The sequence below is a fragment of the Lissotriton vulgaris genome, chromosome 5, assembly GCF_964263255.1.
Source record: "Lissotriton vulgaris chromosome 5, aLisVul1.2, whole genome shotgun sequence".
In the NCBI taxonomy this organism is placed as follows: domain Eukaryota; kingdom Metazoa; phylum Chordata; class Amphibia; order Caudata; family Salamandridae; genus Lissotriton; species Lissotriton vulgaris.
The window spans coordinates 1,590,847,665-1,590,864,856 of record NC_141693.1 but is presented as its reverse complement, the minus strand read 5'-3'; the positions used below and the strand labels follow the sequence as shown (position 1 = coordinate 1,590,864,856).

The 17,192-nt window shown below is 41.6% G+C and overlaps 1 protein-coding gene across 1 annotated transcript in view; it reads left to right on the top strand.

Moving 5' to 3' along the window:
* SLC22A17 (solute carrier family 22 member 17) overlaps nt 1-17,192 on the top strand; it is a 94,436-nt gene that overhangs the window by 56,531 nt on the left and 20,713 nt on the right. The window contains exons 8-9 of the mRNA XM_086923708.1: nt 10,851-11,074; nt 12,002-12,113. Of these exons, the coding sequence (XP_086779834.1) occupies nt 10,851-11,074; nt 12,002-12,113 (336 nt within the window). The remainder of the gene's footprint in view (nt 1-10,850; nt 11,075-12,001; nt 12,114-17,192) is intronic.

The window sequence follows — 17,192 nt, the reverse complement described above, 5'->3', positions numbered from 1 at the left end:
ACTCAGGAATGGAGGAAATGGCTCCTGGCCATAAAGACGGAATTTCTAGCCATAAACTACGTAAACCCCGATCTGATTCTCTGCCCAACTCGGGCTTGTCAACGAAGGCCAAACACATATTTCCATACAATTGTATCCTGTGCTGGACTTTTCAGACAGTACAAGAGCTTCTCGGGGCGATGTTGGACATCGTACTCCTTAACCCACAGTTTGCTTTTCCGTATTTATATTAGGATCTGCACAATTGAAGCCTTAGGAAGTAGGTTGGATGATGCTATTGTGTCTCCTGTTTCTTCCTCTCAGCCTCTACTTCCCCTCTTTCTGGATAGCCCTTTTTGGGGGGGGGGGGATTCGGAGGTAGCGTTAATGACATTTGTATTGCCATTTTGACACATGTTCTCAGAACATCAACAACAGAACTGAATTACCACCTTTAATCACCAAAATCTCCTTGAACACTAAACACAAATTCCCCCTCTCCTCTGTTGTTGATCCATTTCGTCCATAATTTCTCTTTACAATGCATTCACAGTAGTCTCTCTCCCTGGTTTGTCCCCTTGGGTCAGAACCCCATCCCATTTGATTTGGCTTCTTTATAGTCGTCATCAAGTTTGAGTTCAAAAACTCTTAAGTTTGGGCAGCAGAGCTCCTTATAGTCTGTTTGAAACAACTGCAGTAGGGAACCCGATTGTTTGGTAGCGTTTTGAGTTTCTCCTCTGGCCCCTATGGAGAGGTTTTCCCTCCCCAGAAGTGTCTACGGCTTTGCAGCCCTCTATGACCTTCGTGGGCACCACTCTTGTCCCCAAAGAGCCAAAATCAACTGTTTGATTGCCAACAAGAGTTGTGAGAGATGTTCTTTCTTGCCCGCTAATGGGTAGCATCATCTGGGCGGCCCAATAGTGTGACCTTTGGACATTGGGCCAAGTCTGCCCCTGGAATCTGATGTATAGATGTCAACATCCCGATGTAGAATGTGAATTTTCGTGCAGGACCAGAGAATTTGTGTCAACGACCACACCTCCCCTCCATCAGTTGAGTTTTCTATCTATATTAATATGAACCACCAGCCGCACTGAAGTGTAATGCCAACTATATAGTATTTTCAGTGTTGTCTCCCTCCCATCTACGTGGAAAGCAATCTCTCTATAAAGTATTTCTTCCCATACTTCTGAAAGGGATAGGAATGTATCTAAACAGTATTGCATGTGGACCTTACAGTATATTCTGGATACCGCATGGCAGTCACTAAGGCATGACAGGACGTACTTCTCAAACTGTGTTAATGGTCTCATTGTTGGATGCTTTACGGCTGCTGCAGTAACAAAACCTTTGCTTCGGGGTACCCAAACTACTCCTTGGGGTGTTCAAAGTATTTGTTGTTTTCCTCCTCGATAATATCCCAAAGGGATTTGGATCCTCCATCCAGTTAGTTTTGGTATGTCTCTCTGTTCAACCCTGGTGGGAACTCTGTTCCCCAGAGGGGGGTGACAGGCGAGGGAAAGGATGTGAGCCCTTTCGTCGTGGCCAGCCTATCCCAGATCTCTAGTGTTGCTCTGGTGAACGGTGATTTTGTACAGTCACGGCATTCCAGGCCCTGCTGTTGGTTTGGAAGGATCGCAGTGGTTAAAACTACTGTGCATCCGAAACTAGATTGTTTCCGGACAATACATAAGATTGACGCATCCAAGCAGCTTTTTAATGAACTTCCAAAAAACAGTTAACAATTCTATTTAGCAAGGGCAAACATGAGTGCTCCCCATAAAGGGATGCTCTCGCATCAGAACTGGGGTGATTTAGGAGTGCCATTCATCGCAGCTCCCTTTCCTGGCTGAATGGTGCAGGAGGAAATTTGAAAAGTAATGGTGCTTTCTTGATCAATTGGTTCAACACTTTCCTTTCCACCATGTTATATAAAAATCCTGAATTTACGCCTTATCGAACGTAGGAGGGACCTAGCCTATGGAAAGAAAAATGTGTGTGGAAATTTGTGTTATATATAATATAGCGGGTTCATTAAATGCTTTGGCCAAATAAAAAACGTATTTGTTTCTCAGGAAACTGAAATACTTGGATACAATTAATTACATCTCTGTGTTACCCATCTTGCACTTTAGAAGGGGACATTCAAAGTTGGACTGGCCTACAGGGTAATCAGGCAATGCCCGAGGGGTTGGTCACATTGGTCAGTGTGTGAGCCGTTATGTTTAGGATTGTGTGCTTGTTTTATGGTCTAATGGATCGGTTTTTACTGTTGATATATGATTTTGCCACAAACATTGCCTATAGCAAGAACAAATGAATGCATTCTCACATAGCTTTCAAAAGGCCTATACTGCTAATCTTTACAAGTTCAAAACTGCCATTTTGCAAATTTGGACCACTTTCTTTTAGCTATGTGATTCGCTGGTTGTGAACCACTTTAATTTTGATGCCTGGTCCTGTTTTCTATTGCACTCCAACTTTGGGTGCATTAGACCACTAACCGTTTGAGTAATGGCTGCAAAACGGAGACCAACACACACATGACTGGGCTCAGATATATGCAAGTTTGTTACTCAAGTGACAAAGTCCAGTAACTAGATTTATCAAATTGCTTGGGCAAAAGAACATGCAAAGGTGATACCAAAAGAGTATTGTGGGAACGTCGTAGAGAGACAAAACTGTACAACCCAATATGTTTTTGGGAATTCATTCATGTTTAAATGATGACACCGGTAGCATCCCACTCCAGTCATATTGATTGAACAAAGTGGTGTGAAATTGGATAAACATAGGTTGGGCTGGGAGAAGAGGGGACAGTGCTCAATGCTTTCTGGAAATGTTCTACATTTTGAAGAGTTTTGTTTTGTTTATTTGGAATACTATACAACATTCGTCACTCAAAGATTAGGAAACATAAGAACAGATATGATCGACAGCCAAACTTGGAGTTGCTAAATACTGGGGAAAAGAACAAGGGATAAAACTAGAATCACATGCTACTGAGCTACTTTGACTTCATTTAGCAGCAGTAATCTAATAGTTTAATCAAGGAATTTAGCTAAATTACTTTCTTAAGTTAACACGAGCTTTCAAACGAATTCCACATGGTAAAACTCTGCTTTATGTCAACTGGGGAGGGGTGCAATGACGGAAGGATGTAGCCTTTGAACGAGATAGACTAGAGGGAATAGTGGGGGATGGGGTGAACTGAATGAAGCTAAACCCAAGAAAGACTTGTTTCTAGATTTTCTGATATTGGTTTATTGATTAGACAGCTATAAGTTATTTCCCCCTGCTGAAGCCAGTTATTGCTCTGCTAGAGTTGCTGAGGCTTAGAATGTCCCCGCTCACTTGTATCTACTCTGAATTTGTTCCTTACCCTACTACTGTCATGCTTGTTCATCGCTATACCTGTGGCGGTTTTTACTGTTGATATCTGATTTTGCCACACACATTGCCTATAGCAAGAACAAATGAATGCATTCTCACATAGCTCGCAAAAGGCCTATACAGCTAGTCTTTACAAGTTCAAAACTGCCATATTTGCAAATTTGGACCACTTTCTTTTAGCTATGTATTTCGCTAGTTGTGAACCACTTTAATTTTGATGCCTGGTCCTGTTTTCTATGGCATTCCAACTCTGGGTGCAGTAGACCACTAACAGTTTGAGTAATGGTTGCAAAACGGAGACCAACACACACATGAGTGGGCTCAGATATCCATTTGTGACAAAATTGCTATACATTGTAAATGCAAGGTGAAAGTAGATTATATATGGGTCAAAGTACCCCTGCCGTACATTACAAGGATATTGAAAGTCACAGAGGAGTTATGTGATCATATATAGGAATGAGGCATAGAATGAGTTCCTTTTATAAGGTGATGAAACTCGAAGGTGACTTCAAGTATGCCTAAAATGTATGGCAGGGGGTCTCTAATTCCTTATAATACATGTTCACATCATCACCCTTTCTGCAAACCACTTAAATGGTTGGTGACTTGCCCTTTCATATGAAAGCAATAGGATGATTACAGACTTGAAGAATAAAAGTGGACTCTAGTGCGAAACAGAACACATCAAAAAGTTGTTTGTAATTTATTGCAAAAACATTTTATAATCCGTTTAATATAAGCCAGATTAAACTGCTGAGGGTCATAATGTGTGGGAAAATGTAGAGAGATTCTACTTTTGCTGTAATGATCTGAAGGGTGAAAAAATAAACATGTTGCCATAGATATCTTCTTTCGGCTCATCACAGATTGTTTTAGGAAAACAGTTCATAAGAATGAAAAGTAAGTTTTTAATTTTGTTGCGTTGGTCAAACAATGATGCTCCATGCCTTGCCTGTCACGTCGGCTTCTGGTTCTGGTGGGAGGCATTGTAAAATCACAACTCGACTAAACTACATTGTTACGTTTCAGCAGATACTTCATTTCATTATTACAAGTGACTAGAAATGTGGTCCTTGATACAAGGATTGCTGGCTTCCATGTAATATAAGGGTAGTAAAATCAATTAGAACCCTTGTTTGAATACTCTTTAATCTCTTTGTAGCAAAGTGATTACCTCTTACTGGAAAACATGCAAAGAAATTCCAGAGGAAAAAGTAAAGACCCACTTTCCGATCTCTGGATCAGGCTGTCCCTATGATCCCAGCCCCGTAGCCAATGACCTCTCAAGCACTGCCACAGACCTACTTTGTTCCTCTTTGGTTACCGGGATACGCCCAGTGTTGAAAAACATAAAACTGGACACAAGCAATGTAAATACCCTCTGACCCATCTCTTTTCCGCCTGCCTAATGTAAGCTAAAAGAAAACCTAGTGGCAAAGCATTGTCCTATTTTTGGAGATTTCGAACATTCTTGATCCCCGTCATCAGTTGGGTTTTCAACCAGATCAGGGGATGGAGATTGTCCTGGCCATGGTCATTGATGTAATCTTGTGCTTCCTGAGAGACAGTGCTGTGACCCTGGCAGAAGTCCTCTCGGTTGCCCTCTCCTCTGCTTTCAACACCATGCATCATAAAGTTATGACCCAGAGACTCCTGGAAATACGACATAGGGTTACTGCTTATAATGCATAAATCCTTCTTGGCAAGGCCCTCGGAGATGCCATCTCTTACAATGTAGGGGCTGTAGAGCTCCTTCTCGTCTCACATATTGTTTTATACCAACGGGCGTCCCTTTTTGAAGTGGATCAGATCATTTGATTGCATGGCATACTCTTATGAGGTGACACACATCTGATTATTTGTCTTGATTAACCACATGGCTGCTGCGGGGATTTTTGCCCTGTGCTGGTCCTGCTTATTTCCCATTGTTCATGACTAGCTCAGCTCGTCATCAGCACACGACACCCGTGGGTGATGACGAGCTGAGCTCGTCATCAGCAGCGAAAGGGTTAAAAAGAACCTGTTGACTTTGAGACTGAAGGATTTTTTGGAATGTGTTCAGTAATGCAGGGATCAAGCCATTTCCTGAAACATATAGATGACAGGACTGAGCAGCTGGTTATCAGAAATTCTCCTGTGCTTTGAGACAATGCCTTGTGGTCCCGTTGCATTGGATCTCCTTAACCCAGCCCCTCCAATGAAATTGTTTGGAGGGGTTATCCTGGATTATCATGTCTCCCTCAAAGGGAAGGTCAGTGCAGTGTCTAGCGCCTCTTTTCATCGTTCCTATCCCCTTCTATTCCCATTTCCCCTGTTGCGGCTTTATGTATTCTCTTGGGTCCAGAATGCTGCAATGGTCTCTACCTTGAACTGCGAGCTTATTTTTTCAGTCCTGCAGTGGTTATCAGTATTTCGAGGTACGAACTGCGAACATGTCCATAAATTTGATCACTTCTCTGAAGCCAGCTGAGGTCTGTATTGACTACCATTTGAACGGGGGTTCAATTTAAACGTTTCCAGCAGTGGCATAGGTCATTTTATGGTTGTATATCAATCAATCAATCAATACTTTATTGTTTAAGTTAATACAAACCATAACCATGTCGTAAAAGGATAGGTCTGTCGATTTACAGTCATTTAAAATGTTTAAAAGGCATTTAAAAGTTATTTTTTTTAAAAGACAGTTTTCATATCATATAAAAAAGACAAAATGAAGCAAGTTGCTGTGTCATAAAATTATCAACAAAATTGGTATCACATCAGTGTTAATCTAAGGTGCATTTCTGCAGCGGCTTAGGGTTTAGACACAGTCAATGGATCATTAGACTGGACTGGACTGGTGGTATGTATATACTTGGTCCGTGTTATCTTTTCGTAAAGTGTCAAAAATGTCATAATCTTACAGGTCAGTTGAGGATCTGTTGTGCACAGACCTTTAAAAATGGCAGATCTGCAAGTTTGAATGCCCCTGTCGTTAAAAGCTTTTTTTAGTAGCGAAACTCAGATACATTTTAAGAAGGGGCAAACACAGATGAGATGAAAAAAATCTTGCCTTACTGCACCACATAAGCTACATGTTTTGGGGGCATCATACCTCCATGTTGGTTGGTCGGCCAAACTTGGTAACGCCCCGAATCTGATAGCCATAAGCTTTCGTTTCAGATAAGATGAATATGTGGAGCTTCGGTATTCTGTCGGGCATATTGATGTTTAAGATTGGAGGACCATCCAGGCATGGGACCGCTTAGCTAGTATGCTTTTATCTTCTAATAATGAATGAAGTTTGGTTGCTTTGTTTATCACTCTGCAAAAGGCTTGAAAGGGGGTGTTCTGCGCCCAGAGTTCTGTTGTGTTGATTTCCTTCAATGCAGTTTTCAAAAATTTACCGTCATTTGGACTTGGTTCTTCTGCCTGGGCATTGGATTGATTCAACCAAATTGTGTACCAAGGTTTAATTGCAGCGTATTTTCTCCCAATCTCCTGTTGAATGAGACTAAAGTCCAATCGTACCTGCACTGGGGATGCATTCCGAGGTAGACTAAAAACTTTTTAATACATTTTCATTTTTTATAGAGTCTAGACGTTTTGCATCTTTGCCCTTTAAAGCTATGCTTGCGTAAATTACTGTTGGCAATGCTTTAGCGGCCATCACTGCTACTAGTGGGTTAAAAGATGGGCCTTGTATTTTTTCTTGCAAGGGCATAGAAAGCTTAAATACCGTCATTTCCTTTTTTTTCAAGATATTGTTTGTGAAATTGAAAATGTAATCGATTGTCTATGTATGTACTGACTTCTCCTAAGCTTGTTTCTCCCAGCTTGATTGGATGCTGATGTTCCGGTCGATTCGTAATTAACATAGTTTTTGTGACATTCATTTCCAGAGCATTAGCCTTAGCAAACATTATAATTCGTTGAGTCCTCTTTGAAGACTCACTCTACGGAAACTGAGCAAGACTATGTTGTCTGCATATGAGAGATGCGTTATGGGCAGTGGATCCAGACATGGCGATGTGAATCAACCTGATCCAATTGGGGTGAGAGATCGTCCATGAATAGATTGAATACGTGGGGGGCTAATACACAGCCTTGCTTTAATCCTATCTCCGTTTGTATTTTCCTTGACCGTCTTGTGCTATTTGCTATGTTCACATGGACCCACATGCACGTATACAGTTGTATTCTGGCTCGTAGTATTGTTTCAGGGAGGCCCAGTTTCTTTAATTAACTCCACAACAAGCCACGGTTTAAACAATCAAACGCTGCTTTAAAATCTATAAAAGATAGTTGTAATTTTCTTTGCAAGCGTTTGCACTTATCCGCTACTATGGCCAGGGCTAAAATGTTTGTTGTCGTACCAAACCCCTTCCGAAATCGTGTTTGGTTGAATGGGTTCAGCCTGTTTGTATTGGACCATTCTACCAGGTCCTCCAGGATTAATGAGACCTAATATTTGGCTTCAATGTCAATGAGTGAAATTAGCCTGTACTTTGCTGGATCAGAACTATCACCTCCCTTAAAGATCGGGCTGATTATTGACCCTTTGTTGTTGTGTAGTTTAGAAGAGTTAACAGGATAGGTGAGAGCGAAAGAGGGTTATATGTTTGTCAAGATTCAATAAGACATTTACATTTAAAAATTCAGACTGGTTTCTTTTGTGGATACAGTTAGGTACTCCAAGGATCCAGAAGCTTGAACCCATGAGCATGATAGAGAATAGAGGGGGGTGGGGGTGTTCTGTTTTCACAGTCAAAGGACCCTTTTCCCCATACACGATCATATAGGACTGTGAAATAAGCCTTTGTTTCAGTCACATGCCGACTGGGATTTCAGAAATCCTGGACAAAATGTAAAAAAATGCAAATCCTCTTCTTTGAGTTATCAAGCTTGAGGATTTTATTCCAGATACTTCTTTATGCAAGAAAGACTGGTATACGACTACTCTTGGATTCTTTCTTTGTTAAGCTTCCATATTACCTCACGAAGCGACTTCAGCTGGGTCAGAACACAGCAACACGGTTTATGCGTGGCCTAAACAAGCGTTCACATATTTCTTTGGTCCTTTCTCAACTACATTGGTTGACTTAATACAAATAGCGCCTTTTCAAAGCTCTTAGCTTATGTCATAGGGGTGTTTATAGTGATCTTTCTGACTACTATATGTTGTCTCTCTTTTCGACATATATCCCATCTGGGACTTTATGTTCAAGCTCGTTTCTTTTTTTACTCTGTGCCATGGTTCAGATGCTTTACCACATGCTGTGGTGACTGAAAAGGCTTGGTACACCATTCCTTTTTTAATTTGATCCGAAAGGTGCCTTAATTCCAGAAATTGCAAAAAAAAATAAACTAATATATCAGAACCCCTTAGAGTTGGCCTTACTTAGTATTGTTCCTTCTATCAACGTGAGGACACCCTTTTCTTGGGTTATAAGCACACTTTATACATTCTTAAAATAAATGTTTAAGACCTGAACCATTTCCTCTTTGGGACTGCATTCCACTATGTAACTTTAGGTTAAATCCAGCAGTCCATCAGACTGTTGAAGTTTGGTGAACACATAAACCACTCAAGCTTGTAATAATAATAACAGCCTGAACTAGCTTGGGTTCATTAACCGACACCATCACTTTATAAGACACCTTGCCTTATTTTTAAATGCACAAAACTTTATTTAAAACGGCATGAACAGTCCGATCGTCGTATCTGATAATAATCTGCATGAGATTGATATAAATCATGGTAATCTCGACCACTTGCACAGATACGAAGTTATTAACATCACCAACAGCCCGCTTGCCTAGCATGTTATACCTCGATACAGGTGTAATACAGTCCCTCATGTTCTTTACGTTTGTCCTAGGACTAATCCCTGATGAAGGGTGATTGACAACCCGAAATGCATTGGATGGAAAAACAGTCTGCATACTAAGAATGGCAAAACCAACCTAAAATGAAGATCTAATGTATGAAGAATAAAATACACTTACTGATATTGACGAAGTGTGTTTACCTTTACTATAAACTCAAGAGCCTATGAAAATAGGATACTGGTGGTGCCCCAGGGGGACACATCCCACGAAGGGAGTGCAAATTGCTACTTCCTTAAGCAGAACATTGGAAAGCACGGCAGGTCCCTAAAAGTTGCCATTGGAACTCATCACCACTAGGGAAGATGTGAAACTTAATGCCTAAACTCTGCACCTTCATTGTTACGAAAGGCTCTCGCGGATGTAATGGCTATTCTTGCCTTCGAGGTATACAACTATTCTCTAAACTGCACAACGAGCTAGTACAAGCTCCATGTCAAGAGAGCTTTCAGAATGACCTTTGTCAGGTTTCCATCTGCAATCTGATGTTCGAATCAACCAACATAAATTCCAGAGGATTCTAGTGCTAGGCCAAACTATTTAACACTTTTCTAACTACTCTCCATCGTCCCTTTGAATGCTCTTTTGCAAGCATTACTTGTGGAGCACTCCATCCAGCAAAGATACTAGGGCCAGTTAACAAATGCATTTAATAGTACTGAAGTACTACTTCACATACTCATAAATGCCTTTGTGAACTGGTCTCGAAATATCGAGCACCCTATTAGTAAAAGTGCGCAAAGACACCGTTTTTCAACTGTATTCCTGTATATGAATACCCCTTCAATGTTCCAGTTTTATATATTTTGGGGCTAGTTCACAAAAAACAATGCAGGACTACTGCACATGCTCATAACTGCCTTTGGCACTATAGGTTCCATCCAGAAACCTCTGAATAGCGTATTTGAAATGCTGTACATATGCCCCTACACCCTGTCTCTCAATCCTCTGACTAGTGTGGTGTTGAGTAAAATGTTCACCCATTCTGGAAAATGGTATAGCAAGACAACAGGGTGTAGAACAACGAGCGTCCTGTTGATTATGGTACTTTTAGTCGCCTTTTAATATTCTTTCTTCACAATACTGAACTCAGCCATCCTGCCAGAGCATATGCAATGCTTTGCAACGTGCAGAAACAGCACACAGAACGTGGTGGTCAGATTGGAGGCGTATCTTAGGAGTCGGATATTTTTAATGAACTAGGTCCTTTAGAGAAAATGTCTGGTCCTGGATGTGGGTTGCTGGAAATCTCTGAACTGTTGTGAAGGAGAGAGTACAAGAGCTAGAGTCTAGAATCTTTTTCCCATGTAACACTCTTTTTTTCTCTCATGATAAACGGATATCGATTAATTGGAGTTGGGTGAGGCGTTCCAGTTTTTGGTTTTTGAAAAACCCATTAAAATAGTGTCATTTGAACTGATTTTCACTTGGTCAGCAGACATAGAACTGCTAAAGTAGGGGAGAGGGTAGGAAGCAAAATAGGGGGCACGAAGAGGAGTGCCCACTATATAGGACAAGAGCTTCAATAGTAACCTGGAAAATCAGTGTTTAAAGGGCCAGGCATTGTCTAGTTACTAACCAGCAGGGCCCTCTATCTCTTCACACAGGTGTATTGCCCATGGGATTCATCACTGCTATGGGACTTTCCGGAAAGACATCCAGGGAGCACGATCTGGACTCTACCTCTCCTACTTGCTGTCTGCGGGTGCTGGGCTCCTCGCCTGCATCTTCCTGTGGGCAACGGTTGACCGCTTTGGGCGCCGAGCAATGTTGCTGCTGTCCATGACCCTCACTGGCATCGCTTCTCTCACCCTTCTGGGGCTCATCGAGTGTAAGAAATGGTGGAGTGCACACACACCCCAATGGGCATTTGCCAGCAGGACATTTTACCTCAGCTTGTGTGTCCACGGCAGTATTACCAGGGTGCTTTTGTTTGTGAGTGGTACCTAAATGCATGTTTCTTAGTCCATGACAGTGTGACCTGTGTATTTGTTTGTGTCTCCTTGGCTGTCTGGTGTCTACTCGAGTACATTTGGAATGTTTGAGTATGTGGGCAACACGCAAAGAACCGTAGATTCACACTTTCTTTTACAAATATTGATATACTCCCATCTCCTCCCTGTTCTTTCACCCTCGTCTGTTTCTTTCCTGGCATGAGTACACTTGTCCTTCTCCTGCTTTATTCCTTTGCTTTTCCACTCCTCTTATCTTCTCTGTTTCTTGCATCTTGTCTGTTAAACTAATCTCGTGTTTTTTCCTCCTCCCTCTCCCGTACCTTATGTTCCCTCTTCTGTCCTTTCTACTTCTTTTATCTTTTTCTCCTGTTTCGTTGCTAATCTGCTTATTTTCTCTCCCACCTCATGCTGTTACCTCTCCTAACCTAATTTTGCCCCCATTTTTTTCACCTCCTGCTGCTATCTCTCGCTCCTCTTTCTGTGTCTCTCTCTCCTCCCGCATTTCTTTCCTCCACTGTCCCTTCCTCTGCCTCTTTGTAACTAATATCCTTTCTCGACAAATCCTCTCCTGTTTTTGTTTTTGTTTTGTATGTTGCCCTTATCTTCCTATTCTTTGCTGTCACCTCACATCTCTCGGCACCTCTTCTCTTCCACCTTCTTCTGTTTCGTTATTCACTTCTATATTTCCTCCTCCTTGTCTGCTATCATCTCTATTCTGCTATTTTCTCCCTTTCTTATCCTGCCACATCTCCTCTGAGTTCCCTCCTCTTCCAACACCATTCTCCCTTTCCTGTCTGCTGCAGATCTGAATGAAGCCGTCATCATGACATTCTCAATTTTGGGTCTTTTCGCCTCCTATGCTGCCGCCTCGCTGAGCATTTTGTTTGCCGCGGAAATCACCCCAACTGTTGTCAGGTGAGTGTGTTTGGCCGGAAGGTCAATTGCTGGTGATCTGGGTGGCAATGGGGAACTGGTGTTTTAATTCCTAGGAAAAGGAAAGAGATCTTGAAAAAGGAGGATGATAAAGAGTGTGCATATGCAGAACAGACCAGGAGCTGTACCACCACAAAAGTGCAATTTACTCTACATGTAAGTAACTTTTTTTTTTAAGTTCAAGTTTATTGAAACCAAAACATAGCATAACATACAGAATGTAATACACTCAATCAATGAAAGGTATTTGAGATACAAAAATAAAATTTGAGAAGGTATAATAAGACGGAATCAATAAACACCTATATCTAAGTCATGGAAAAGGAAAACAAAAGGGGGGGAAAAGAACAAAACAAAAGGGAGGTGAGGTATGGCAATTCATAAAATATGATAGTCCATAGGTGTGAGTCCAAGCCTTGTGTTGACTAGTGAGAGCAAGAAACGATACCTGGGTGATGGCCAAGCGTAATGGCGTAGAAGTTTCTGCAAACTTCACCAAATGTGCAGAGAAACCCGAAAAGAAGGAGTGATAGTACATGTAAGTACCGTTTAAACCATGACCAGAAGCAAAAGTTAATCTAGCGTGAAGAGAAACCCGAAAAAAAGGAGTGATAGTACATGTAAGTACCGCTAAACCATAACCAGAAACAAAAAATAAATCTAACGTGTAAGGAAGACATCTACCTGATGTTGACTTTATGGTGTTAATCTGCGTGTAGTTACGCGACCCCCCATCTTGTGTTCATACAGAATCATAACTGGATGAGTTACTTATTACTGTATTCCCCTGAAGAAGGGTCACTATTGACCCGAAATGCATTGGGATATGTTAAAATTTTTGTTTCACAAGTATCATTTGTTTTAGCAACATTATGCTAAAGGTTCACTTGGTTCATTCCATGATAACTGTCTAACGGCATTTTTGTTTATGATATTGTTTGTTTTGAGTGCATATATATGAATTGAATATTACTAAAGCAAGTTATACCTACAAAAACTTTGTGCACTATTTCATGTTGAATAATTTTTGTACTATTGATTAACTAGCTAAAAATGTGAAACCCTAGGGACACACAGTGAGCTCCCGGGCAGACCTAGTGTGCACTAGGCCTCTACAGCGCAGTATCATTAAGGGTTGTGGGCACAACCACTCATACTGGGAAGCTCCAAATACTAGATTTAAACTCACAAAGACACGTTGAATAGGACTATTCAGGTGTGCTAGCTACATATTTACATAGCAATTCATAAAATATAACATTGTATGCAGATATTGAACGTAAATAAAAAAGTATACAATTGACAGCGAATAATAAATAAGCGTAAAACTTTGTAAATCGAAGGAAAAAGATAAATAAGCAAAATCATGGCGGCTTATGAACATCATCAGATGGATTTTGGTGGGTAACAATAGCATTTTGAGGAGAGGGAGAGGTCTTGGAGAGGTAGGTAGTAAGAGGAATCCATAATAGGTCTTGTTTAACAGCTAAGGAAACGGGGGTAACATAGTTGGTATCAAGTCTATGGTGAAAACAAATAGCATTCCACCAAGCTGAATAACTGACTTTGGCGGAATCTTTCCAATTGAAAGTAATCAGATGAAAGGCTATGGCCAAAAATAAGTCAAGCAACTTATAGTGAGACGGGGAGAGTGATAAATCAGGAGACAAAGAACCCAAAAGGACGTTGGAAAGGGAGTGTGAAGCCAAAAATATTGTGCAAGCGGGACCAAACCAATTGCCAAAAGGAAGCAATGTTGGGGCAGTGGAACAACATAGTAAATCTGCAGGTTGGCAAGGACAGGACCAACACTTAGGCGAAAGATCCTGGGAAAATGTAGCCAGTTTCTGTGGCGTTAATAGTAAACGGTGATATAAAAAGTAAAGAGTTTGGGTAGTATTAGCAGCTCTGGACGTTTTGTGTATTTTTAACCACAGCTTGTCCAATAGAGAGACAGGCCAGGATATTGACAAATCCCGTTCCCAGGCCAATTCAGTCTTCGATTTGAGTCGTTCAGGCGAAGTTATAAGACATTTGTAAATGTGAGAAGCGGACGGAGAGGTGTCCAAAAGCGGTCTAATAATAGAGTAAGAGGGGGGTATCTCAGAGGAAGAAGGAAGAGATTGAAGGTATTGAAGAAGAGCAGGTAGTAACAGGTCGTATTGTTTTCTAAAGGAAGCAGGGAGAAGAAATTGAGTTTGAAGATCTGTAAAAGAAAGAGGAACATTATGAAATAGAAGTTGGGAAATCCAAGATAGACCTTTGGATTTCAAAGATTTCCAATAAAAAGAACGGTTCTTAATGCGGAGTAGTTTATTATGCCAAATGGATTGGTGGGACAAAGAAGTAAGGGATGGGTAAGAAGAAGGTAAAAGAGGGATTAAGAGGTGACGGGTATGAGCAATGACAGGAGATTTCAAGAAAGAAACGTTGGCCGAAAAGGCAAGGGTCTCCGAAAAATCAAACAGTGAAATTAGAAATTTCTCCAGAGACAGCCAAACAGGAGTATAAGTGGGAGTTTCTATGGAAAGCCAACGAGAAGCTTGTTTGAGGATAAAAGAATAATGGTATGATTTAAAGTCTGGAAATTTTAAGACCTCCGGACTGTTTATCTTTTTTAAGGGAAGACCAGGCGATACGTGGAGGCTTATTTCTCCAAAGAAATTTCACCAAGAGTGAGTCTAACCGTTTAAAATAATAACAGGGTATGCGAACAGGAATCATGGATAGTGGGTATAGGACGATAGGAGCTAACATCATTTTGATGGAGTCCAAGCGACCTCACCATGAAAGAAAGAGGGGGTGCCATCTAGTAATAAAGTCAGTTAATTTCTTTGTAATGTATTCAAAATTAGCCTTCAAAGTGTCTGGTATAGAAGGGGAAAACCACAATCCTAAATATTTTACCTTAGTCGACTGCCAAGAGAAACCAGCATGGTCAAAGTAATGACGCTGACATAAGACATTAAGGGGTAAAACTTCACATTTGTCACGATTGAGACGATATCCCGAAACCTGTGAGAAGGCGTCAACTTGGAGTAAAAAGGCAGGAAGAGTGGACTCCGGATTAGAGCAATAGAAAAGGATGTCATCTTCATAAACAGATATTTTAACTTGATTAGGGCCGGGGTTAAAGCCAGTGATTTGGGCATCCAGTCGTAGTTTGGTGAGAAAAGGTTCCAATGCTACAATAAACAATAAGGGAGATAAGGGGCAACCTTGCCGGACACCCCTGGAAAGGGAGAAATAATCAGAAATATTCCCATTAGCAAAGATAGAAGCTCTAGGGCCGGAATACAAAAAGGAGATGAGGGAGATTAATTTAGGGGGAAAGCCAATCCAAGTGAGGGCATGAAACAAAGTCCCAACTGATCCTGTCAAATGCCTTTTCGGCATCTAATGTGATGGCCGCAAGTGGGTAGGTTAGGAAAGAAGCCTTACTAAGAACATTAAAGAAAACTCTGGAATTGTCAGAGGACAAACGTCCTTTAACAAAACCCTATTGCTCAGGACCTATAAGTTCGGGTAAAATGGGATCAATACGCAAGGCAAGTAATTTGGCAAATATCTTATAATCCGTATTAACAAGGGAAATGGGGCGGTAATTCTTACAAAAAGAAGGGTCTTTGTTATCTTTGGGGATGAGGCAAATCATAGCATCTTGGAAAGTAGCTTGAGAAGAGCCATTTGCAATGAACGAATTAAATAAAACGAGCATGCGTGGAAGAAGAAGTTTCGAAAAATGATCATAGAACTCAATAGAAAAGCCATCAGGACCGGGGGCTTTACCGCGTCTTAAAACTGAAACTGCATGGGATATTTCTTTAAGGGTTATATCCGCTTCAAGTGAAGCAAAATCAACATGGGAAGAAAGAGGAGAAGTAATGGATTGAAAGTAGGAGGATATATTAGGAGGGAAGCGGAGAAGATTCGGGAGTGTAGAGACCCTTGTAGAAAGTGACAAATTCCTGAAAAAATGTTGTCGTCTTTAAAATGAGAAGTACCAAGGGAATCAATTATGGAGGAAATCCGAGTTCTATCTCGACGAGTTTTCAAATAATTAGCTAAGAGTTTGCCCATTTTATTTTGGCCTCCATAATAACGAGCACTGCTTTTTAAAAGATAAGAAGCAGCAGCGTCAGTAGACAATTTGTTGAAAGCGACCTTAGCAGTGATGAGATCTTTTAAAGAGGTGTCTGAGAAGGAATGAAAATAGGCATGTTCTAACTGTTTAATTTGGGCCAAAAGTTGGGAAGATTGTTTCTCAAATCTCTTCTTTTTCTGGGAGACGTAATTAATGATAAAACCTCTAGCGGTTGCTTTAAAAGAGTCCTATATCATGGTCGGAGAAGAATCCGGGGTGGAGTTTACAGCAAAAAAGTCTTCAACAAATGAGCTGAATTGGCCAGCGAATTTAGCATCTGCAAGGAGGGAATTATTAAAACGCCATCTGCCAGAGGGGGGGGGGGGGGGGGGGGGGGGGAGGGATTAGATCAAAATCAACAAAGACTGGGGCATGGTCAGAAATAAGGATAGAGCCTATTTCTAAAGCAAGGGTGCATTGAGCTAAGGACTTACTAAGAAAAAGATAATCGGGGGGAGGAGCCAAGCAGGCATCCGTAATGGCCGCATAGTCGCTCGGCTCCGCGAGCCCTTTCGCCCCACACATCTATCCTGTCGAATATCCTGACCCACGGAGGCTTACTTTGATAAAGGAAAGAAAACGAGCACCTACCGTTTGCTTCCGGAGCTCCGGCATGCCGCCGATCTTTGGAAATATCCCCGACTGCTCTGCGGCCCACGTGATGGTGAGTCCGGGGCTTTGATTAGGCGGGGCCTCCGGCCACGGCTGCAGCACCAACGGCCGTTGATGGCGTCGGGGAGCCTGCCGGTGGGTGCCGATGACATGAAAGACCGCTGCCAGCAGTGAAGACCCGATCCGCTTGTCGGAGACCCTTGTGGGGCAGTGTGGTGATGCTGGATCGGAGGGGGCGCTTGACTCCTGCCCCCTCCCCAAATTTTGTTGCCCGGGCATAGCCAAGGATTGCCCCCGACATAGGC